The 23360-nt window shown below is 43.8% G+C and overlaps 1 protein-coding gene across 4 annotated transcripts in view; it reads left to right on the top strand.

The window, feature by feature from the left end:
- Positions 1-767: 767 nt before the first annotated feature.
- Positions 768-23360, top strand: part of LOC121870632 (neuroblast differentiation-associated protein AHNAK-like) — a 97334-nt gene continuing 74741 nt past the window's right edge. For 2 of the 4 annotated variants that reach the window (XR_006089738.1, XR_006089737.1), the window contains exon 1: positions 768-21946. Coding sequence is in view for 2 of the 4 variants with exons in the window: in XM_042372492.1 (XP_042228426.1) it covers positions 1267-21946 (20680 nt within the window). In the remaining 2 variants the exon portion in view is untranslated. The remainder of the gene's footprint in view (positions 21947-23360) is intronic. The other 2 variants (XM_042372492.1, XM_042372491.1) reach the window with 2 other exon arrangements.

Raw genomic sequence — 23360 nt, 5'->3', positions numbered from 1 at the left:
CTTTTGTTACTACGAATTTTTAAAAGGTTGTAATATATGGTAAATAAATAGTGTCCGGGAGTTTGCGAAGTAGTAGTTTGGCGCCAACACCTGCGTGATATGAGATCAGGTGTTCCCTTCTTGTAGTGTAGACTCAGACTCAGTAGACTTTAGAGTTGAAACGGAAATATGACAGTCAGATAGGACCTGTGTTGCTGACGACCTCAGTGTGAAGAGACTAAGGTACAGGGAGGTTGGTGAGGCTATGCACATGATCACAAGGGGAATTAATCACTTGTTTCAGGCCAGTCCGGTAGCTGTACCTCTGTGTGAGTTGGTGGGCAGCTGGTAGCTAAGTCTGGAAGACCGAGTATTATACAAGGAGATTATTTTATGGTCCGTTGACCATGAGAGAATTTTGTGTAAACGAATTAATATATCGGTCTGCGGTGTTGATGAAGGTGGAGGTGAGATGTACCCGAGGTAAATACAATAACTATGAACACAATGTTGGCTGCCGGTGCTGAGACTTGCTGCAACACGCAGAGATATTTTCACCGTTGATGTCACCTTGATAGTGGTCACCCCGTGGCAACACTTACTTCTCTCGGTGTGACCTTCTGATGTGGTTACCCGCGCGTGGGTGGTGGTGACCTGCGGCGGGAGTTCTGGGAAGGAGTAAGCGTGGGCAGGTGTGGGGGAGCGTGGCGGGGGCGGGGCCTGGGCAGTGTGGTGCCCAGGTCCTGGTGGCCGCCGCACCCGCAAGCCGCCGAGCTGTAGCGTGCCCGCGCCAGTCTCAGTAGCACCCGCGCCGCCGTCGCACCACCAGTGCCGTCTCGTGTCGCTCGCCCGCCCTCACACCCACCCACCTGAGAGCCTCCTCTAACGCCACGCCCAGGCTGAGCTGCACAGCCTTTGGCACTTGTTTGGGTCGCAGCCCCCTGTTGACGGAAGTGTCAAGACCCGTGCCATCCCTGCCAAAAGTTTGACAAGTGCTTTCTAGTAACAGTTTTTAACGTGGATTACTACACCCATTCATGTAAAGATGCAGGACGTGCAAGGGGAGCAGTTAGTTCCCTCGTGCAAGTAAGGGCGAGGAGTGCAGTGTCTTCATGTTCCAGAGTGCTGGAATATAATTTCAAAGTTAAAGTTGGTGGGATAGTTACAAAATATTAATATTATAAGTGTGGTTGTGTAGAAAATAAGAGCCTTTGCTAACAGTTTCTATAAGTTATACATGAAGTGAAATGCTGGTGTATTTTGGCATCAAGTGTAACTCAGTGCAGTATGGGTAATAGTGAAGGAAAGTTAACAACAGGAAGGAGGCATGTAGATCTACCGTACGATACTGCGCGGCCCTTGCCACCATTACCCAGCGACGAAGAGGAGGAGGCAGATGATCTAGACCTTGACTCGCCGCCCCCATACCCGCCTCCACCGCCACCAGGGGAGGAACATAAGCGGTACTCTTGGCGCTTCAGGGACTCCGCCGTCTTTGGCCAGAGTGAAAACAAAAGGCGCTCGTGGCTACTCAACTTCACCAACGGAGGCGACAGTAAGGCAAAAAGTAAACTGGTGAAAGACGGTAAGGATGTCAATGATGTTCACATAAACACAGGTACAGGTAGCAGGGAATTTTCGAGTGTCCCCGGTGTGAGAGGGTCGAGTCAGGAGACCCAACTAGACAATCAAAGTGGGGAGTCGTGGAAAGTTGAGAGCAAAGTTGAAGGAGATACGGACGTAAGTGGTGAGACACAGTTGTTCACATACCAAATTATGAATAAGGATTCCACTATGGATTCACAGGGAGACTTCGGTCACCCAACCTGGCAGATACGAGACGGCAAGCTCATCAGTGTGACCAAGGACATTGTCAAAGGAGAAGACAACGACGCCCCTGGATACAGTCTTCTCCACGAATGCGTCAGACACGACCAGCGGACCGGCCTGCCGTCCCTGGATATAAGTACTAATGCGAATATGAACGAAGACTTGAAAAATGTCATAGACGAACTACGTGGAAAACCCCACCACGTAGAAGGAAAGACTTCTGTCAAGACTGTCTCAGATGGCAAAGGAGGTTATGTTAAAGTCACAACTACTGAGAGGACTGTTGCCTCCCAAGTCAGTATTAATGGGAGGGATATAAAATCAACTCCAACTGATTCGTTGAGTAAACTTGAAGCAGAGCTGACTGCCCTGCTCTCTCCCGAGCTAGACATGCGTGGTGAGGTAGGTGTGCCCAGAATAAATGGAACAAACCTGGATGCTCAAAGTTCTCTGTCCACAGAAAACAGGATGATATCAGGAGTACATAGTAATGGCGACATGGGGGGTAGTAGTCAGACATACAGTTCACGTACACGGCAAACATACAACATATCAGTTACACCAAATCTTCCTCTACCCGATATACAGGAATTCTCTGGCAAAGGTGTTCCATTACTGCCAGACCTTGTGAAAGGTAATCGTGGGTCAGCGTTGGAATACAAGAGTTCAGTGGGGAGCCCTGATAAGTCATTTGATAGTGGGGTAAACGTAGACACATCGGGTTACGGGGCTGATGGGCGGGGTCCTGATCTGTCTTTTGGGTTTGACGGTACAGCGCCACACAAGACATTAGCAAGTCGTGAGCCTCATTCCTCGAAACTGGAAGGTAATTTAGATTTCAGAGCTGATGTGCCACATATCCAAGGAGATGTGAAAGGGAATGCTCCAAGTTCCAGTTTCCGAATCGGTGCCCCGGGAGTTGATGCAAGTGTACCAGTTGGTGGAAGTCAACCAAACTGGGATATTCATGCAACAGGAAAAGTGCCTTCTGCAGCAGTTTCTCTGTCACCCTTTGAAGGCGATAATTCTGCTGATCCAAGTATTAATATTTCAGTTCCCAAAGGCAAAGCCAAAATAGATGTTGACTCTCCTAAAGTCAAAGGAGAAAAGCCCAAAACAAAACTAGGTTCTTGTTTTGGCAAGCCTAAGAGTCCTAAAATTGACAATGAACATGAACAAGGTCAAATAGACGTTGAAGGTCCCGAGGTGAGTGTGAGTGCTTGTGCCAGACCTCCCTCAGCTAACACTGATGTTGATTCACCCAATGTTAAAGTAAAAGGCGGTAAACCAAAGGGCAAACTCGGATCGTGCTTTGGCAAACCTGAGGGTCCGAAAGTTGAAGGTGAATATAAACCAAGCAAGGTAGATCTTGAGAGTCCAAAGGCCAGTATTAGTGTTGATGCTGGACCTCATGAAGCCCACGCTGATATTGACATTGATGCACCCGAAGTAAGTATGAAAGTTGGCACACCAGACGCTGACATAGACGTCGAGTCACCAAAAGTAAAAGTCAAAGCTGATAAACCAAAGGCCAAATTGGGATCCTGCTTCGGTAAACCCAAAACACCTGATGTTGAAGGTGAAAGTAAACGAGGTAAAGTAGATTTAGAAGATCCAGAAGTCAGTATTAAACCTCCTAAGCTCAAAGCAGACATTGACATTGACTCTTCAGAAGTGAGGGTGAAAGCTGGAAAACCAGAGGTTGATTTGGACGTGGAGTCGCCAAAAGTAAAAGTCAAAGCTGATAAACCAAAGGCTAAATTGGGATCCTGCTTCGGTAAACCAAGTAGTCCTAAGGTACAGGGAGAATATACACCAGGTAAAATTGAACTTGAGGGATCTGAAATCAGTGCTGGAACAAGTATCAAAGGTCCAGAAGCAGAAGCCAACGTTGATATTGAATCACCAGATGTAAAAATAAAAGGCGGAAAAGGAATTAAAAAACCCAAAGCGAAAGTTGGATCATGCTTTGGCAAACCCAAAGGATCTCAACTTGAAGCTGCTTACCAACCTGGAGAGATAAAGGTTGAGGGACCTGAAGTACCGAAAGTACGAGCTGAAGTTCCTTCAATAGAAGGCAAATTGGATGTAAAACCACCAAGTGCTGACATCAGTCCCTCACTTGAAGTAGAAATTCCTCAAGTTCCTGAAGTGAAAAGAGGAGTTGGAATTGTTGTTGACGCACCCAAAATTGAGCCAAAATTGAAAATAAAAGGTGATATTCCAGATTTACCTAAAGTTGAGGCCAACTTAGGAGGTAGAGCTGATGTTCCCACAATACCCGCAATGGAAGGGGGAGTTGCCGTTAATGTTAACATACCAAAAAGTGAACCAAGACTAAGAATTAATGCTGATATTCCAGATATTCCCAAAGTTGAGTCCAAGTTGGGAGCAAAGGCTGATGTTCCAGGCATGGATATAAAGTATGACAGTCCTGCAGCTCCTGGGATTAAAGGAAATGTCGATCTCAATGTCACATCACCTGAATTTAAACCTGATGTTAAACTAGAGGGTGAAATTCCAGGATTACCAAAGGGCGAGGCAGGTTTTGACTTTGGAGGAACCATCCCAAGCTTTTCAGACAAAAAGGGATTAGATATTTCAGTGCCAGATATCCCAAGTCCAAAGATTGAAGCAGGAATCGAAGCTGATTTACCATCTGTTGATCTTCCTCAAGCTAACATTTCATTACCATCAGTCCCCGCTGTCCCAGCGGCTGAGATTAAGGGAGAAGTAAAGACTCCAGAATTATCTGGGTCAGTGAAGATGCCACAACCTGAAGTGAAGGCCAAGAAAGCCAAACTAGGTCCATGTGCTTGTCTAGGTAAACCAGGAAAAATTAAAAAGGAAGAGCCATACATGTCTGCTAAACTTGAAGGAAAAGCTCCAGGAGAGATAAAAGATGTAGATGTGGGACTGGAGGTAGAAGGACCAGAAGCACAAGCATCCATCGGTGTGGAAGCCCCCGAGATCAAGAGTAAGAAGGTAAAAGTATCAGGAAAGCCTAAATCATCTTTAGGATCTTGTTTCGGTAAACCTAAGACTCCTTCAGTAAGTGGAGAATATGCAGCTGATGCTGATGTGGGAGCATCAGTGTCTGTAGATCCTCATATTAAGGTAGAGGGCGAAGGTCTTGCTGGTCCCAGTGTTAGTGTTGATGCTCCCGAGGGCAAGGCTAAGATGGATGTTGGATCTCCGGAAGTGAAAGTAAAAGGAGGAAAACCCAAAGCTAAATTGGGATCATGTTTCGGTAAGCCTAAGAGTCCAGAAATTGAAGGTGAATATAAGCCAGGTCAAATTGAAGGCCCAGAGGCAAGTGTTGGGGCCAGTGTTAAATCCCCAGAAGCCAAGGGTGACATTAGTATTGAGTCTCCAGACGCTAAAGTAAAGACAGGAAAGCCCAAGGCTAATTTAGGTTCATGTTTCGGCAAACCCAAGAGTCCTAAAGTGGAAGGTGAATATAAGCCAGGTAAAGTCGACATTGAAGGACCACACTTAGAAGGGAGTGCCAGTATTGAACCTCTTGAAGCCAGAGCGGATATTGACATAGATGCACCGGATGTAAAGGTAAAGGGAAGTAGACCAAAGGCTGATATAGACATAGATTCCCCAGAGGTGAAGGTGAAAGCCCAAAAGCCAAAGTCTAAGTTGGGATCTTGTTTTGGTAAACCAAAGAGCCCCCAAATTGAAGGTGAATATAAGCCAGGCAGAGGAGACCTGGAAGGTCCAGAAGTCATTGTTGCTTCTCCTGAGGCTAAGGCAGATGTCAACATTGAAAGTCCAGATGTAAAAGTGAAAGGAGGTAAACCAAAAGCTAAGTTTGGGTCTTGTTTCGGCAAGCCAAAGACTCCAAAGGTTGAAGGAGAATATAAAGCAGGTGAAGTTGAACTTGAGGGCCCCGAGGTCGGTACCGGAGCAGGCTTGAAAACACCCGAAGTTAAAGCAGACATTGATATTGAATCACCAGATGTGAAAGTGAAAGGTGGGAAGGGAAGTGGGAAGCCTAAAATGAAGGTTGGATCATGCTTTGGCAAACCCAAAGGACCTAAACTTGAAGCTGCTTACCAACCTGGAGAGATAAAGGTTGAGGGACCTGAAGTACCAAAAATACGAGCTGCAGTTCCTTCAGTAGAAGGCAAATTGGATGTAAGATCACCAAGTGCTGACATCAGTCCCTCACTTGAAGTAGACATTCCTGAAGTAAAAGGAGGGGTTGGATTTGATGTTGATGTACCCAAAATAGAGCCCAAATTGAAAATAGAAGGAGATATTCCAGATTTACCAAAAGTAGAAGCCAAGCTGGGAGGCAAAGCAAATGTTCCTGATTTAGAAGTTGAAGGTAACATACCCAATCTTCCCGAAATAAAGGCAGATGTTGATATCAATGCCGCCATACCTGATCTTAAACCTAAGATAAAACTGGAAGGAAATATTCCAGACCTTCCAGAGGCAGATGCTAGCTGGGATATTGGTGCAAACATCCCTGGTATTTCAGGGGATGTAAAAGAACTGGATATATCATTGCCTGACATACCAAGTCCAAAGATTGATGTAGAAATGAAAGGTGATTTACCAACTGTTGATCTTCCTGAAGCTAAGATTTCACTTCCATCAGTCCCCGCTGTCCCAGCGGCTGAGATTAAGGGAGAAGTAAAGACTCCAGAATTATCTGGGTCAGTGAAGATGCCACAACCTGAAGTGAAGGCCAAGAAAGCCAAACTAGGTCCATGTGCTTGTCTAGGTAAACCAGGAAAAATTAAAAAGGAAGAACCATACATGTCTGCTAAACTTGAAGGAAAAGCTCCAGGAGAGATAAAAGATGTAGATGTGGGACTGGAGGTAGAAGGACCAGAAGCACAAGCATCCATCGGTGTGGAAGCCCCCGAGATCAAGAGTAAGAAGGTAAAAGTATCAGGAAAGCCTAAATCATCTTTAGGTTCTTGTTTCGGTAAACCTAAGACTCCTTCAGTAAATGCAGAATACGAAGCAGATGCTGGTGTGGAAGCATCAGTGTCTGTAGATCCTCATATAAAGGTAGAGGGCGAAGGAGTTACTGGTCCCAGTGTTAGTGTTCCCGAGGGCAAGGCTAATATTGATATTGAATCTCCAGAAGTCAAAGTAAAAGGAGGAAAACCCAAAGCTAAATTGGGATCATGTTTCGGGAAACCGAAGGCTCCGGAAATTGAAGGTGAATATAAGCCAGGTAAAATTGAAGGCCCAGAGGCAAGTGTCGGAGCTAGTATTAAATCCCCAGAAGCCAAGGGTGACATTTCAGTTGAGTCTCCAGATGCTAAAATCAAAACAGGAAAGCCCAAAGCTAAATTGGGTTCATGTTTCGGCAAACCCAAGAGTCCTAAAGTGGAAGGAGAATATAAACCAGCTAAAGTTGACATTGAAGGACCAAGCATTGAAGGGAGTGCCAGTGTTGAACCTCTTCAAGCCAGAGCGGATATTGACATAGATACTCCTGATGTAAAGGTAAAGGGAAGTAGACCCGAGGCTAATATAGACATAGATTCCCCAGAGGTGAAGGTGAAAGCCCAAAAGCCAAAGTCTAAGTTGGGATCTTGTTTTGGTAAACCAAAGAGCCCCCAAATTGAAGGAGAATATAAGCCAGGTAAAGCAGAACTGGAAGGTCCAGAAGTGGTTGTTGCTTCTCCTGAGGTTAAGGCAGATGTCGGCATTGAAGGTCCAGATGTGAAAGTGAAAGGTGGTAAACCAAAAGCTAAGTTAGGGTCTTGTTTCGGCAAGCCAAAGACTCCAAAGGTTGAAGGAGAATATAACGCAGGTGAAGTTGAACTTGAGGGTCCCGAGGTCAGTGCTAAAGCAAGTTTGAAAACACCCGAAGCTAAAGCAGATATTGATATTGAATCACCAGACGTGAAAGTGAAAGGTGGAAAGGGAAGTGGGAAGCCTAAAATGAAGTTTGGATCATGCTTTGGCAAACCCAAAGGACCTAAACTTGAAGCTGCTTACCAACCTGGAGAGATAAAGGTTGAGGGACCTGAAGTACCAAAAATACGAGTTGCAGTTCCTTCAGTAGAAGGCAAATTGGATGTAAGACCACCAAGTGCTGACATCAGTCCCTCACTTGAAGTAGACATTCCTGAAGTAAAAGGAGGGGTTGGATTTGATGTTGATGTACCCAAAATAGAGCCCAAATTGAAAATAGAAGGAGATATTCCAGATTTACCAAAAGTTGAAGCCAAGCTGGGAGGCAAAGCAAATGTTCCCGAAATAAAGGCAGATGTTGATATCAATGCCGCCATACCTGATCTTAAACCTGAGATAAAACTGGAAGGAAATATTCCAGACCTTCCAGAGGCAGATGCTAGCTGGGATATTGGTGTAAACATCCCTGGTATTTCAGGGGATGTAAAAGAACTGGATATATCATTGCCTGACATACCAAGTCCAAAGATTGATGTAGAAATGAAAGGTGATTTACCAACTGTTGATCTTCCTGAAGCTAAGATTTCACTTCCATCAGTCCCCGCTGTACCAGCGGCTGAGATTAAGGGAGAAGTAAAGACTCCAGAATTATCTGGGTCAGTGAAGATGCCACAACCTGAAGTGAAGGCCAAGAAAGCCAAACTAGGTCCATGTGCTTGTCTAGGTAAACCAGGAAAAGTGAAAAAGGAAGAACCATACATGTCTGCTAAACTTGAAGGAAAAGCTCCAGGAGAGATAAAAGGTGTAGATGTGGGACTGGAGGTAGAAGGACCAGAAGCACAAGCATCCATCGGTGTGGAAGCCCCCGAGATCAAGAGTAAGAAGGTAAAAGTATCAGGAAAGCCTAAATCATCTTTAGGTTCTTGTTTCGGTAAACCTAAGACTCCTTCAGTAAATGCAGAATACGAAGCAGATGCTGGTGTGGAAGCATCAGTGTCTGTAGATCCTCATATAAAGGTAGAGGGCGAAGGAGTTACTGGTCCCAGTGTTAGTGTTCCCGAGGGCAAGGCTAATATTGATATTGAATCTCCAAAAGTCAAAGTAAAAGGAGGTAAACCCAAAGCTAAATTGGGATCATGTTTCGGGAAACCGAAGGCTCCGGAAATTGAAGGGGAATATAAGCCAGGTAAAATTGAAGGCCCAGAGGCAAGTGTCGGAGCTAGTATTAAATCCCCAGAAGCCAAGGGTGACATTTCAGTTGAGTCTCCAGATGCTAAAATCAAGACAGGAAAGCCCAAAGCTAAATTGGGTTCATGTTTCGGCAAACCCAAGAGTCCTAAATTGGAAGGTGAATATAAACCAGCTAAAGTTGACATTGAAGGACCAAGCATTGAAGAGAGTGCCAGTGTTGAACCTCTTGAAGCCAGAGCGGATATTGACGTAGATGCACCTGATGTAAAGGTAAAGGGAAGTAGACCCGAGGCTGATATAGTCATAGATTCCCCAGAGGTGAAGGTGAAAGCCCAAAAGCCAAAATCTAAGTTGGGATCTTGTTTTGGTAAACCAAAGAGCCCCCAAATTGAAGGAGAATATAAGCCAGGCAAAGGAGACCTGGAAGGTCCAGAAGTCATTGTTGCTTCTCCTGAGGCTAAGGCAGATGTCGGCATTGAAGGTCCAGATGTGAAAGTGAAAGGAGGTAAACCAAAAGCTAAGTTTGGGTCTTGTTTCGGCAAGCCAAAAACTCCAAAGGTTGAAGGAGAATATAAAGGAGGTAAAGTTGAACTTGAGGGCCCCGAGGTCAGTGCCAGAGCAAGCTTGAAAACACCCGAAGCTAAAGCAGATATTGATATTGAATCACCAGACGTGAAAGTGAAAGGTGGAAAGGGAAGTGGGAAGCCTAAAATGAAGTTTGGATCATGCTTTGGCAAACCCAAAGGACCTAAACTTGAAGCTGCTTACCAACCTGGAGAGATAAATGTTGATGGACCTGAAGTTCCAAAAATACAAGCTGAAATTCCTTCAGTAGAAGGCAAAGTAGATGTAAAAACACCAAGTGCTGACATCAGTCCCTCACTTGAAGTAGACATTCCTGAAGTGAAAGGAGGAGTTGGAATTGATGTTGATGTACCCAAAATTGAACCAAGGTTGAAAATAGAAGGAGATATTCCTGATTTACCAAAAGTTGAAGCCGAATTGGGAGGCAAAGCAAATATTCCTGGTCTAGATTTTGAAGGTAACATACCCAAAGTTCCCGAAATGAAGGCAGATTTTGATATTGATGCTTCCATACCTGATCTTAAACCAGAGATAAAACTCGAAGGAAACATTCCAGACATTCCAAAGGCAGACGCAAACTTGGATATATCAGGGGATGTAAAAGAACTGGATATATCATTACCTGATATCCCAAGTCCAAAGATTGATGTGGAAATGAAAGGTGATTTACCAACTGTTGATCTTCCTGAAGCTAAGATTTCACTTCCATCAGTCCCCGCTGTCCCAGCGGCTGAGATTAAGGGAGAAGTAAAGACTCCAGAATTATCTGGGTCAGTGAAGATGCCACAACCTCAAATGAAGGCCAAGAAAGCCAAACTTGGTCCATGTGCTTGTCTAGGTAAACCAGGAAAAATGAAAAAGGAAGAGCCATACATGTCTGCTAAACTTGAAGGAAAAGCTCCAGGAGAGATAAAAGATGTAGATGTGGGACTGGAGGTAGAAGGACCAGAAGCACAAGCATCCATCGGTGTGGAAGCCCCCGAGATCAAGAGTAAGAAGGTAAAAGTATCAGGAAAGCCTAAATCATCTTTAGGTTCATGTTTCGGCAAACCTAAGACTCCTTCAGTAAGTGGAGAATATGCAGCTGATGCTGATGTTGGAGCATCAGTGTCTGTAGATCCTCATATTAAGGTAGAGAGCGAAGGTCTTGCTGGTCCCAGTGTTAGTGTTGATGTTCCCCAGGGCAAGGCTAATATTGATATTGAATCTTCTGATGTTAAGGTAAAAGGAAGAAAACCCAAGGCCAAACTGGGATCGTGTTTCGGTAAGCCTAAGAGTCCAGAAATTGAAGGTGAATATAAGCCAGGTCAAATTGAAGGCCCAGAGGCTAGTGTCGGAGCTAGTATTAAATCCCCAGAAGCCAAGGGTGACATTACTGTTGAGTCTCCAGACGCTAAAATCAAGACAGGAAAGCCCAAAGCTAAATTGGGTTCATGTTTCGGCAAACCTAAGAGTCCTAAAGTGGAAGGTGAATATAAACCAGCTAAAGTTGACATTGAAGGACCAAGCATTGAAGGGAGTGCCAGTGTTGAACCTCTTGAAGCCAGAGCTGATATTGACATTGATACACCTGATGTAAAGGTAAAGGGAATTAAACCAGGGGCTGACATAGACATAGATTCCCCAGAGGTTAACGTGAAAGCCCAAAAGCCAAAGTCTAAGTTAGGGTCTTGTTTCGGTAAACCAAAGAGCCCCAAGGTTGAAGGAGAATATAAACCAGGTAAAGCTGAAATTGAAGTCCCCGAGGTCAGTGCCGGAGCAAGTTTGAAAACACCTGAAGCTAAAGCAGACATTGATATTGAATCACCAGATGTGAAAGTGAAAGGTGGAAAGGGAAGTGGGAAGCCTAAAATGAAGTTTGGATCATGCTTTGGCAAACCCAAAGGACCTAAACTTGAAGCTGCTTACCAACCTGGAGAGTTAAAGGTTGAGGGACCTGAAGTACCAAAAATGCGAGCTGAAGTTCCTTCAATAGAAGGAAAAGTGGATGTAAAACCACCAAGTGCTGAAATCAGTCCCTCACTTGAAGTAGACATTCCTGAAATGAAAGGAGCAGTTGGAATTGATTTTGACATACCCAAAATAGAGCCTAAATTGAAAATGGAAGGAGATATTCCTGATTTACCAAAAGTTGAAGCCGAGCTGGGAGGCAAAGCAAACATTCCTGGTCTAGAAATTGAAGGTAACATACCCAAAGTTCCCGAATTGAAGGCAGATGTTGATATCGATGCTTCCATACCTGATCTTAAACCTCATGTTGAATTCGAAGGAAGCATTCCAGACCTTCCAAAGGCAGAAGCAAACTTGGATATAAGTGGAAACATCCCTCGTATATCAGGAGATTTAAAAGAACTGGATATATCAGTGCCAGATATCCCAAGTCCAAAGATTGAAGCAGAGATAAAAGGTGACTTACCATCTGTTGATCTTCCTCAAGCTAAGATTTCACTTCCATCAGTCCCCGCTGTCCCAGCGGCTGAGATTAAGGGAGAAGTAAAGACTCCAGAATTATCTGCGTCAGTGAAGATGCCACAACCTGAAGTAAAGGCCAAGAAAGCCAAACTAGGTCCATGTGCTTGTCTAGGTAAACCAGGAAAAATAAAAAAGGAAGAACCATACATGTCTGCTAAACTTGAAGGAAAAGCTCCAGGAGAGATAAAAGATGTAGATGTGGGACTGGAGGTAGAAGGACCAGAAGCACAAGCGTCCATCGGTGTGGAAGCCCCCGAGATCAAAAGTAAGAAGGTAAAAGTATCAGGAAAGCCTAAATCATCTTTAGGATCTTGTTTCGGTAAACCTAAGACTCCTTCTGTAAATGGAGAATATGCAGCTGATGCTGATGTGGGAGCATCAGTGTCTGTAGATCCTCATATAAAGGTAGAGGGCGAAGGTCTTGCTGGTCCCAATGTTAGTGTTGATGTTCCCGAGGGCAAGGCTAAGATGGATATTGAATCTCCAGAAGTGAAAGTAAAAGGTAGAAAACCCAGAGCTAAATTGGGATCATGTTTCGGTAAGCCTAAGAGTCCAGAAATTGAAGGTGAATATAAGCCAGGTCAAATTGAAGGCCCAGAGGCAAGTGTTGGGGCCAGTGTTAAATCCCCAGAAGCCAAGGGTGACATTTCAGTTGAGTCTCCAGATGCTAAAATCAAGACAGGAAAGCCCAAAGCTAAATTGGGTTCATGTTTCGGCAAACCTAAGAGTCCTAAAGTGGAAGGTGAATATAGACCAGCTAAAGTTGACTTTGAAGGACCAAACATTGAAGGGAGTGCCAGTGTTGAACCTCTTGAAGCCAGAGCTGATATTGACACTGATACACCTGATGTAATGGTAAAGGGAACTAAACCCGATGTTGATATTGACATTGATTCCCCAGAGCTTAAGGTGAAAACCCAAAAGCCAAAGTCTAAGTTGGGATCTTGTTTCGGTAAACCAAAGAGCCCCAAAATTGAAGGCGAATATAAACCAGGCAAAGTGGAATTAGAAGGTCCAGAAATCAGTGCTGCCTCTCCTGAAGCTACAGCTGATGTGAGTGTGGAAAGTCCAGATGTGAAAGTAAAAGGAAATAAACCAAAAGGTAAATTAGGGTCTTGTTTCGGTAAACCAAAGAGCCCCAAGGTTGAAGGAGAATATAAACCAGGTAAAGTTGAAATTGAAGGCCCCGAGGTCAGTGCCGGAGCAAGTTTGAAAACGCCTGAAGCTAAAGCAGACATTGATATTGAATCACCAGATGTAAAAGTGAAAGGTGGAAAGGGAAGTGGGAAGCCTAATATGAAGTTTGGATCATGCTTTGGCAAACCCAAAGGACCTAAACTTGAAGCTGCTTACCAACCTGGAGAGATAAAGGTTGAGGGACCTGAAGTACCAAAAATGCGAGCTGAAGTTCCTTCAATAGAAGGAAAAGTGGATGTAAATGCACCAAGTGCTAACATCAGTCCCTCACTTGAATTAGACATTCCTGAAGTGAAAGGAGGATTTGGAATTGATGTTGATGTACCCAAAATTGAACCAAAGTTGAAAATAGAAGGAGATATTCCTGATTTACCAAAAGTTGAAGCCGAATTGGGAGGCAAAGCAAACATTCCTGGTCTAGAAATTGAAGGTAACATACCCAAAGTTCCCGAATTGAAGGCAGATGTTGATATCGATGCTTCCATACCTGATCTTAAACCTCATGTTGAATTCGAAGGAAGCATTCCAGACCTTCCAAAGGCAGAAGCAAACTTGGATATATGTGGAAACATCCCTCGTATATCAGGAGATTTAAAAGAACTGGATATATCAGTGCCAGATATCCCAAGTCCAAAGATTGAAGCCGAAATAAAAGGTGACTTACCATCTGTTGATCTTCCTCAAGCTAAGATTTCATTACCATCAGTCCCCGCTGTCCCAGCGGCTGAGATTAAGGGAGAAGTAAAGACTCCAGAATTATCTGGGTCAGTGAAGATGCCACAACCTGAAATGAAGGCCAAGAAAGCCAAACTAGGTCCATGTGCTTGTCTAGGTAAACCAGGAAAAATGAAAAAGGAAGAGCCATACATGTCTGCTAAACTTGAAGGAAAAGCTCCAGGAGAGATAAAAGATGTAGATGTGGGACTGGAGGTAGAAGGACCAGAAGCACAAGCATCCATCGGTGTGGAAGCCCCCGAGATCAAGAGTAAGAAGGTAAAAGTATCAGGAAAGCCTAAATCATCTTTAGGTTCATGTTTCGGTAAACCTAAGACTCCTTCTGTAAGTGGAGAATATGCAGCTGATGCTGATGTGGGAGCATCAGTGTCTGTAGATCCTCATATTAAGGTAGAGGGCGAAGGTCTTGCTGGTCCCAGTGTTAGTGTTGATGTTCCCGAGGGCAAGGCTAAGATGGATATTGAATCTCCAGAAGTCAAAGTAAAAGGAGGAAAACCCAAAGCTAAATTGGGATCATGTTTCGGTAAGCCTAAGAGTCCAGAAATTGAAGGTGAATATAAGCCAGGTCAAATTGAAGGCCCAGAGGCAAGTGTTGGGGCCAGTGTTAAATCCCCAGAAGCCAAGGGTGACATTACTGTTGAGTCTCCAGACGCTAAAGTAAAGACAGGAAAGCCCAAGGCTAATTTAGGTTCATGTTTCGGCAAACCTAAGAGTCCTAAAGTGGAAGGTGAATATAAACCAGCTAAAGTTGACATTGAAGGACCAAACATTGAAGGGAGTGCCAGTGTTGAACCTCTTGATGCCAGAGCTGATATTGACATTGATACACCTGATGTAAAGGTAAAGGGAACTAAACCAGGGGCTGACATAGACATAGATTCCCCAGAGGTTAACGTGAAAGCCCAAAAGCCAAAGTCTAAGTTGGGATCTTGTTTCGGTAAACCAAAGAGCCCCAAAATTGAAGGTGAATATAAGCCAGGCAAAGTGGAATTAGAAGGTCCAGAAATCAGTGCTGCCTCTCCTGAAGCTACAGCTGATGTGAGCGTGGAAAGTCCAGATGTGAAAGTAAAAGGAAATAAACCAAAAGGTAAATTAGGGTCTTGTTTCGGTAAACCAAAGAGCCCCAAGGTTGAAGGAGAATATAAACCAGGTAAAGTTGAAATTGAAGGCCCCGAGGTCAGTGCCGGAGCAAGTTTGAAAACTCCTGAAGCTAAAGCAGACATTGATATTGAATCACCAGATGTGAAAGTGAAAGGTGGAAAGGGAAGTGGGAAACCTAATATGAAGTTTGGATCATGCTTTGGCAAACCCAAAGGACCCAAACTTGAAGGTGCTTACCAACCTGGAGAGATAAAGGTTGAGGGACCTGAAGTACCAAAAATGCGAGCTGAAGTTCCTTCAATAGAAGGAAAAGTGGATGTAAATGCACCGAGTGCTGACATCAGTCCCTCACTTGAAGTAGACATTCCTGAAGTGAAAGGAGGATTTGGAATTGATGTTGATGTACCCAAAATTGAACCAAAGTTGAAAATAGAAGGAGATATTCCTGATTTACCAAAAGTTGAAGCCGAATTGGGAGGCAAAGCAAACATTCCTGGTCTAGAAATTGAAGGTAACATACCCAAAGTTCCCGAATTGAAGGCAGATGTTGATATCGATGCTTCCATACCTGATCTTAAACCTCATGTTGAATTCGAAGGAAGCATTCCAGACCTTCCAAAGGCAGAAGCAAACTTGGATATAAGTGGAAACATCCCTCGCATATCAGGAGATTTAAAAGGACTGGATATATCAGTGCCAGATATCCCAAGTCCAAAGATTGAAGCAGAGATAAAAGGTGACTTACCATCTGTTGATCTTCCTCAAGCTAAGATTTCATTACCATCAGTCCCCGCTGTCCCAGCGGCTGAGATTAAGGGAGAAGTAAAGACTCCAGAATTATCTGGGTCAGTGAAGATGCCACAACCTGAAGTGAAGGCCAAGAAAGCCAAACTAGGTCCATGCGCTTGTCTAGGTAAACCAGGAAAAATAAAAAAGGAAGAACCATACATGTCTGCTAAACTTGAAGGACAAGCTCCAGGAGAGATAAAAGATGTAGATGTGGGACTGGAGGTAGAAGGACCAGAAGCACAAGCGTCCATCGGTGTGGAAGCCCCCGAGGTCAAGAGTAAGAAGGTAAATGTATCAGGAAAGCCTAAATCATCTTTAGGATCTTGTTTCGGTAAACCTAAGACTCCTTCTGTAAATGGAGAATATGCAGCTGATGCTGATGTGGGAGCATCAGTGTCTGTAGATCCTCATATTAAAGTAGAGGGCGAAGGTCTTGCTGGTGCCAGTGTTAGTGTTGATGTTCCCGAGGGCAAGGCTAAGATGGATATTGAATCTCCGGAAGCAAAAGTTAAAGGAAAGTCCAAAGCTAAATTGGGATCATGTTTCGGTAAGCCTAAGAGTCCGAAAGGCAAAGGGGAATATTCTCCAAGTAAGGCTCAACTTGAGGGAGCTTCAGCAGGTGGAATTGCAAGGATTAGACCTCTTGAAGTTAAAGCTGACATTGATATTGATGCCCCTGACTCGAATGTGAAGGCAGATAAACCAAAGGGTAAGTTGGGATCTTGTTTCGGAAAGCCAAAGGGTGCAGAAATCAGCGGAGAATATAAACCAGGAAAAGTTGAAATTGAAGGTCCTGCGATCAGCACTGAAGCTAGTCTGAAATCACCTGAAACAAAGGCTGATATTGGTATTGAATCACCAGAGGTAAAAGTAAAAGGAGGTAAAGCTACTGGAAAACCTACAACTAAGTTTGGGTCATGTTTTGGTAAACCAAAGGGACCTGAAATTGAAGCTGCTTATCAGCCTGGACAAGTAGAACTAGCAGGTCCAGAAATTCCAAAAGTACAAGTTGAAGTACCGGCCATAGAAGGAAAGGTTGAAGTAGAAACACCAAGACCCATTTCTGGTCCAGCAATAGAATTGGACATGCCTACCATTCCTGGAGTGTCTGGAGGAGTGGAAATCAGGGCAGATGTACCTAGAGTTGATCCAGCATTAAAAATTGAAGGAAGTATTCCAGATTTACCAAAGGTTGAAGCCAGACTTGGAGGAAAATCTGATATTCCAGATTTGGAAATTGGAGGCAAAATATCCACATCTCCTAAATTAGATGCTGATGTTGATCTTAAAGCTTCTGTACCGAAATTAGAACCAGAGGTTAAACTTCATGGTGATATCCCACGACTTCCAAAAGGTGATGCCAACTTGGAAGTAGAAGGCAGCGTCCCCACCTTCTCAGCAGACATTAAAGGATTAGACATAAAAACACCAGAAGTTGATGTCCCTTCCCTTCATGCAGAGGTGAAAGGTGACTTACCCCACGTCGAAGGTCCAAAAGCCGAGATCTCAATTCCATCTGATCTCAACATACCATCAGGTGAATTTAAGGGAGACATAAAGACTCCAGAATTATCTGCCTCAGTAGAAGTGCCAAAGACAGTAAAAGCATCTGGCAAACCCAAAATATCACTAGGATCCTGTTTCGGTAAACCAAAGGATCCTGTAAGTAAAGGATACTCAGCCGAGGCTGATATCGGAGGATCAGTGTCGCTAGATCCACATGCCAAGGTTGAGGGCGGTGTTACAGGTCCAAGTGTTACTGTGGCTGCACCTGAAGGTAAAGCTAAGGTGGATATTGACTCTCCTGAAGTGAACGTTAAAGGTGAAAAGCCTAAAGCTAAACTTGGCTCTTGTTTCGGTAAACCTAAAACCCCTAAAGTTGAAGGTGAATATAAACCTGGCAAAGCCTCAGTTGAAGGACCAGAGGTTAGTGGGAGTGCCAGAATTAGATCCCCTGATGGTAAGGCTGAGATCGACGTTGATTCTCCTGACCTGAAGTTGAAGACAGGGAAGCCAAAGGCTAAGTTGGGATCATGTTTCGGAAAGCCAAAGGGTGCTGAAATAAGCGGAGAATATAAACCAGGAAAAGTTGAAATTGAAGGTCCTGAGATCAGCACTGAAGCTAGTCTGAAATCACCTGAAACAAAGGCTGATATTGGTATTGAATCACCAGAGGTAAAAGTAAAAGGAGGTAAAGCTACTGGAAAACCTACAACTAAGTTTGGGTCATGTTTTGGTAAACCAAAGGGACCTGAAATTGAAGCTGCTTATCAGCCTGGACAAGTAGAACTAGCAGGTCCAGAAATTCCAAAAGTACAAGTTGAAGTACCGGCCATAGAAGGAAAGGTTGAAGTAGAAACACCAAGACCCATTTCTGGTCCAGCAATAGAATTGGACATGCCTACCATTCCTGGAGTGTCTGGAGGAGTGGAAATCAGGGCAGATGTACCTAGAGTTGATCCAGCATTAAAAATTGAAGGAAGTATTCCAGATTTACCAAAGGTTGAAGCCAGACTTGGAGGAAAATCTGATATTCCAGATTTGGAAATTGGAGGCAGAATATCCGCATCTCCTAAATTAGATGCTGATGTTGATCTTAAAGCTTCTGTACCGAAATTAGAACCAGAGGTTAAACTTCATGGTGATATCCCACGACTTCCAAAAGGTGATGCCAACTTGGAAGTAGAAGGCAGCGTCCCCACCTTCTCAGCAGACATTAAAGGATTAGACATAAAAACACCAGAAGTTGAGGTCCCTTCCCTTCATGCAGAGGTGAAAGGTGACTTACCCCACGTCGAAGGTCCAAAAGCCGAGATCTCAATTCCATCTGATCTCAACATACCATCAGGTGAATTTAAGGGAGACATAAAGACTCCAGAATTATCTGCCTCAGTAGAAGTGCCAAAGACAGTAAAAGCGTCTGGCAAACCCAAAATATCACTAGGATCCTGTTTCGGTAAACCAAAGGATCCCGTAAGTAATGGATACTCAGCCGAGGCTGATATCGGAGGATCAGTGTCGCTAGATCCACATGCCAAGGTTGAGGGCGGTGTTACAGGTCCAAGTGTTACTGTGGCTGCACCTGCAAGTAAAGCTAAGGTGGATATTGACTCTCCTGAAGTGAACGTTAAAGGTGAAAAGCCTAAAGCTAAACTTGGCTCTTGTTTCGGTAAACCTAAAACCCCTAAAGTTGAAGGTGAATATAAACCTGGCAAAGCCTCAGTTGAAGGACCAGAGGTTAGTGGGAGTGCCAGAATTAGATCCCCGGATGGTAAGGCTGAGATCGACGTTGATTCTCCTGACCTGAAGTTGAAGACAGGGAAGCCAAAGGCTAAGTTGGGATCATGTTTCGGAAAGCCAAAAGGTGCTGAAGTCGGCGGAGAATACAAACCAGGTAAAGTTGAAATTGAAGGTCCTGAGATCGGTGTTGAATATCCGGAAAGCAGCCTCTCAGATGTGCCAAAATTACCAGATATAGAAATTACAGCCAGAGCTCCTGTTCCTCCATCTCGCAAAGGGAAAGTCAGATTAAAAGTAAATACTCCTGAGGTACACATCGGAGGTTCTGCTCCAGAATATGATGGCAACATAGACCTTAAAACTAACGTTCCTGATGTCATAGCAGGAACTGGGGTCGATTATAAAATGGATGATCTCAACGCAAAACTTGCAGTTGATCCCGGATTTTCTGGCAAGTTTGGTCTGGATGCTGATGTACCCAAAGTGAGCGGAAGTGTAGGTGTTAATGGGTATGGGGGTGATGTTAATTTCAATACGAATATTCCAGAAACTAGGTTTGGTGCACATCTTCCTACCTATGAAGGAGATATGAATATTAAACCAGAAGTTCCAGATGTTAAGCTTGGGGCTAATTCTGGATATGGAGAAAACCTCAATTTAGACACAAACGCATCAGGATTTAACAGACGATTCAATGCCCCAGGATTTGATGGTGCAGTAGACTTGAAGACTAGTGTTCCAGCAGGTGATGTTGATATAAATATTCCTAATGTAGATAGAAAAATAAGAATCGGAGGAACAGCAGACATTCCTGGATCTGGAGGCAAAATTGGGTTGAAAACTGATGTCCCAAATGTCAAAGGCAGTGTTGATTATCCTGGATTTGGAGGCAAAATGGGATTGAAAACTGATATCCCAGATGTCAAGGGCAGTGCTGATATTCCTAGATTTGGAGGCAAAATTGGATTGAAAACTGACGTTCCAGAATTAGAGGCACGTGATGATATTCCTGGATTTGGAGGCAAAATTGGATTTAAAACTGATGTCCCAGATGTCAAAGGCAATGTTGATATTCCTGGATTTGAAGGCAAAATTGGATTGAAAGCTGATGTCCCAGATGTCAAGGGCAGTGTTGATTATCCTGGATTTGGAGGCAAAATGGGATTGAAAACTGATATCCCAGATGTCAAGGGCAGTGCTGATATTCCTAGATTTGGAGGCAAAATTGGATTGAAAACTGACGTTCCAGAATTAGAGGCACGTGCTGATATTCCTGGATTTGGAGGCAAAGTTGGATTTAAAACTGATGTCCCAGATGTCAAAGGCAATGTTGATATTCCTGGATTTGAAGGCAAAATTGGATTGAAAGCTGATGTCCCAGATGTCAAAGGCAGTGCTGATATTCCTGGATTTGGAGGCAAAATTGGATTGACATCCGATATCCCAGATATCAAGGGCAGTGTCGATTATCCTGGATTTGGAGGCAAAATGGGATTGAAAACTAATGTCCCAGATATCAAGGGCAGTGTTGATATTCCTGGATTTGGAGGCAAAATTGGATTGAAAACTGATGTCCCAGATGTCAAGGGCAGTGTTGATTATCCTGGATTTGGAGGCAAAATGGGATTGAAAACTGATGTCCCAGATATCAAGGGAAGTGCTGATATTCCTGGATTTGGAGGCAAAATGGGTTTTAAAACTGATGTCCCAGATGTCAAGGGCAATGCAGATATTCCTGGATTTGGAGGCAAAATTGGATTGAAAACTAATGTTCCAGAATTGGAGGGACGTGCTGATATTCCTGGATTTGGAGGCAAAATTGGATTTAAAACTGATGTCCCAGATGTCAAAGGCAATGTTGATATTCCTGGATTTGAAGGCAAAATTGGATTGAAAACTGATGTCCCAGATGTCAAAGGCAGTGCTGATATTCCTGGATTTGGGGGCAAAATTGGATTGACATCCGATATCCCAGATATCAAGGGCAGTGCTGATATTCCTGGATTTGGAGGCAAATTTGATTTGACAACTGATGTCCCAGATGTCAAGGGTAGTGTTGATATTCCTGGATTTGGAGGCAAAATGGGATTAAAAACTGATGTCCCAGATGTCAAGAGCAGTGTTGATATTCCAGGATTTGGAGGCAAAATTGGATTGAAAACTGATGTCCCAGATGTCAAAGGCAGTGCTGATATTCCTGGATTTGGAGGCAAAATTGGATTGAAAACAGATGTCACAGATGTCAAGGGCAGTGCTGATATTCCTGGATTTGGAGGCAAAATTGGATTGAAAACAGATGTCACAGATGTCAAGGGCAGTGCTGATATTCCTGGATTTGGAGGCAAATTTGATTTAAAAACTGATGTCCCAGATGTCAAGGGTAGTGTTGATATTCCTGGATTTGGAGGCAAAATTGGATTGAAAACTGATGTCCCAGATGTCAAGGGCAGTGCTGATATTCCTGGATTTGGAGGCAAAATTGGATTGAGAACAGATGTACCAGATGTCAGGGGCAGTGCTGATATTCCTGGATTTGGAGGCAAAATTGGAATGAAAACAGACATTCCAGAAATGGAGAGCAGTGCTGATATTCCTGGATTTGGAGGCAAAATTGGATTAAACACTGATGTCCCAAATGTCAAAGGCAGTGCTGATATTCCTGGATTTGGAGGCAAAATTGGATTGAAAGCTGACGTCCCAGATGTCAAGGGCAGTTTTGATATTCCTGGATTTGGAGGCAAAATTGGAATGAAAACTGACATTCCAGAAATGGAGAGCAGTGCTGATATTCCTGGATTTGGAGGCAAAATTGGACTGAGAACAGATGTCCCAGATGTCAAAGGCAGTGTTGATATACCTGGATTTGGAGGCAGAATTGGATTGAGAACAAATGTCCCAGATGTCAAGGGCAGTGCTGATATTCCTGGATTTGGGGGCAAAATTGGAATGAAAACTGACATTCCAGAATTGGAAGGAAGTGCTGAGAGTCCTGTATTTGGAGGCAAAATTGGATTGAGAACAGATGTCCCAGAAGTCAAGGGCATTGCTGATATTCCTGGATATGGAGGCAAAATTAGATTGAAAACTGACGTCCCAGATGTCAAGGGCAGTGCTGATATTCCTGGATTTGGAGGCAAAATTGGATTGAAAACTAATGTTCCAGAATTGGAGGGACGTGCTGATATTCCTGGATTTGGAGGCAAAATTGGATTGAAAACTGATGTCCCAGATGTCAAAGGCAGTGTTGATATTCCTGGATTTGGAGGCAAAATTGGATTGAAAACTGATGTCCCAGATGTCAAAGGCAGTGTTGATATTCCTGGATTTGGAGGCAAAATTGGATTGACATCCGATATCCCAGATATCAAGGGCAGTGTCGATTATCCTGGATTTGGAGGCCAAAATGGGATTGAAAACTGATGTCCCAGATATCAAGGGCAGTGCTGATATTCCTGGATTTGGAGGCAAAATTGGATTGAAAACTGATGTCCCAGATATCAAGGGCAGTGCTGATATTCCTGGATTTGGAGGCAAATTTGATTTGAAAACTGATGTCCCAGATGTCAAGGGTAGTGTTGATATTCCTGGATTTGGAGGCAAAATGGGATTAAAAACTGATGTCCCAGATGTCAAGAGCAGTGTTGATATTCCAGGATTTGGAGGCAAAATTGGATTGAAAACTGATGTCCCAGATGTCAAAGGCAGTGCTGATATTCCTGGATTTGGAGGCAAAATTGGATTGAAAACAGATGTCACAGATGTCAAGGGCAGTGCTGATATTCCTGGATTTGGAGGCAAAATTGGATTGAAAACAGATGTCACAGATGTCAAGGGCAGTGCTGATATTCCTGGATTTGGAGGCAAAATTGGATTGAAAACAGATGTCTCAGATGTCAAGGGCAGTGCTGATATTCCTGGATTTGGAGGCAAATTTGATTTAAAAACTGATGTCCCAGATGTCAAGGGTAGTGTTGATATTCCTGGATTTGGAGGCAAAATTGGATTGAAAACTGATGTCCCAGATGTCAAGGGCAGTGCTGATATTCCTGGATTTGGAGGCAAAATTGGATTGAGAACAGATGTACCAGATGTCAGGGGCAGTGCTGATATTCCTGGATTTGGAGGCAAAATTGGAATGAAAACAGACATTCCAGAAATGGAGAGCAGTGCTGATATTCCTGGATTTGGAGGCAAAATTGGACTGAGAACAGATGTCCCAAATGTCAAAGGCAGTGCTGATATTCCTGGATTTGGAGGCAAAATTGGATTGAAAACTGACGTCCCAGATGTCAAAGGCAGTGTTAATATTCCTGGATTTGGAGGCAAAATTGGAATGAAAACTGATGTCC

The sequence above is a fragment of the Homarus americanus genome, unplaced genomic scaffold (assembly GCF_018991925.1).
Source record: "Homarus americanus isolate GMGI-L3 unplaced genomic scaffold, GMGI_Hamer_2.0 scaffold56333, whole genome shotgun sequence".
NCBI classification, from domain to species: domain Eukaryota; kingdom Metazoa; phylum Arthropoda; class Malacostraca; order Decapoda; family Nephropidae; genus Homarus; species Homarus americanus.
The sequence above is the reverse complement of the archived record's forward strand: the minus strand, read 5'-3'. Positions and strand labels throughout refer to the sequence as shown.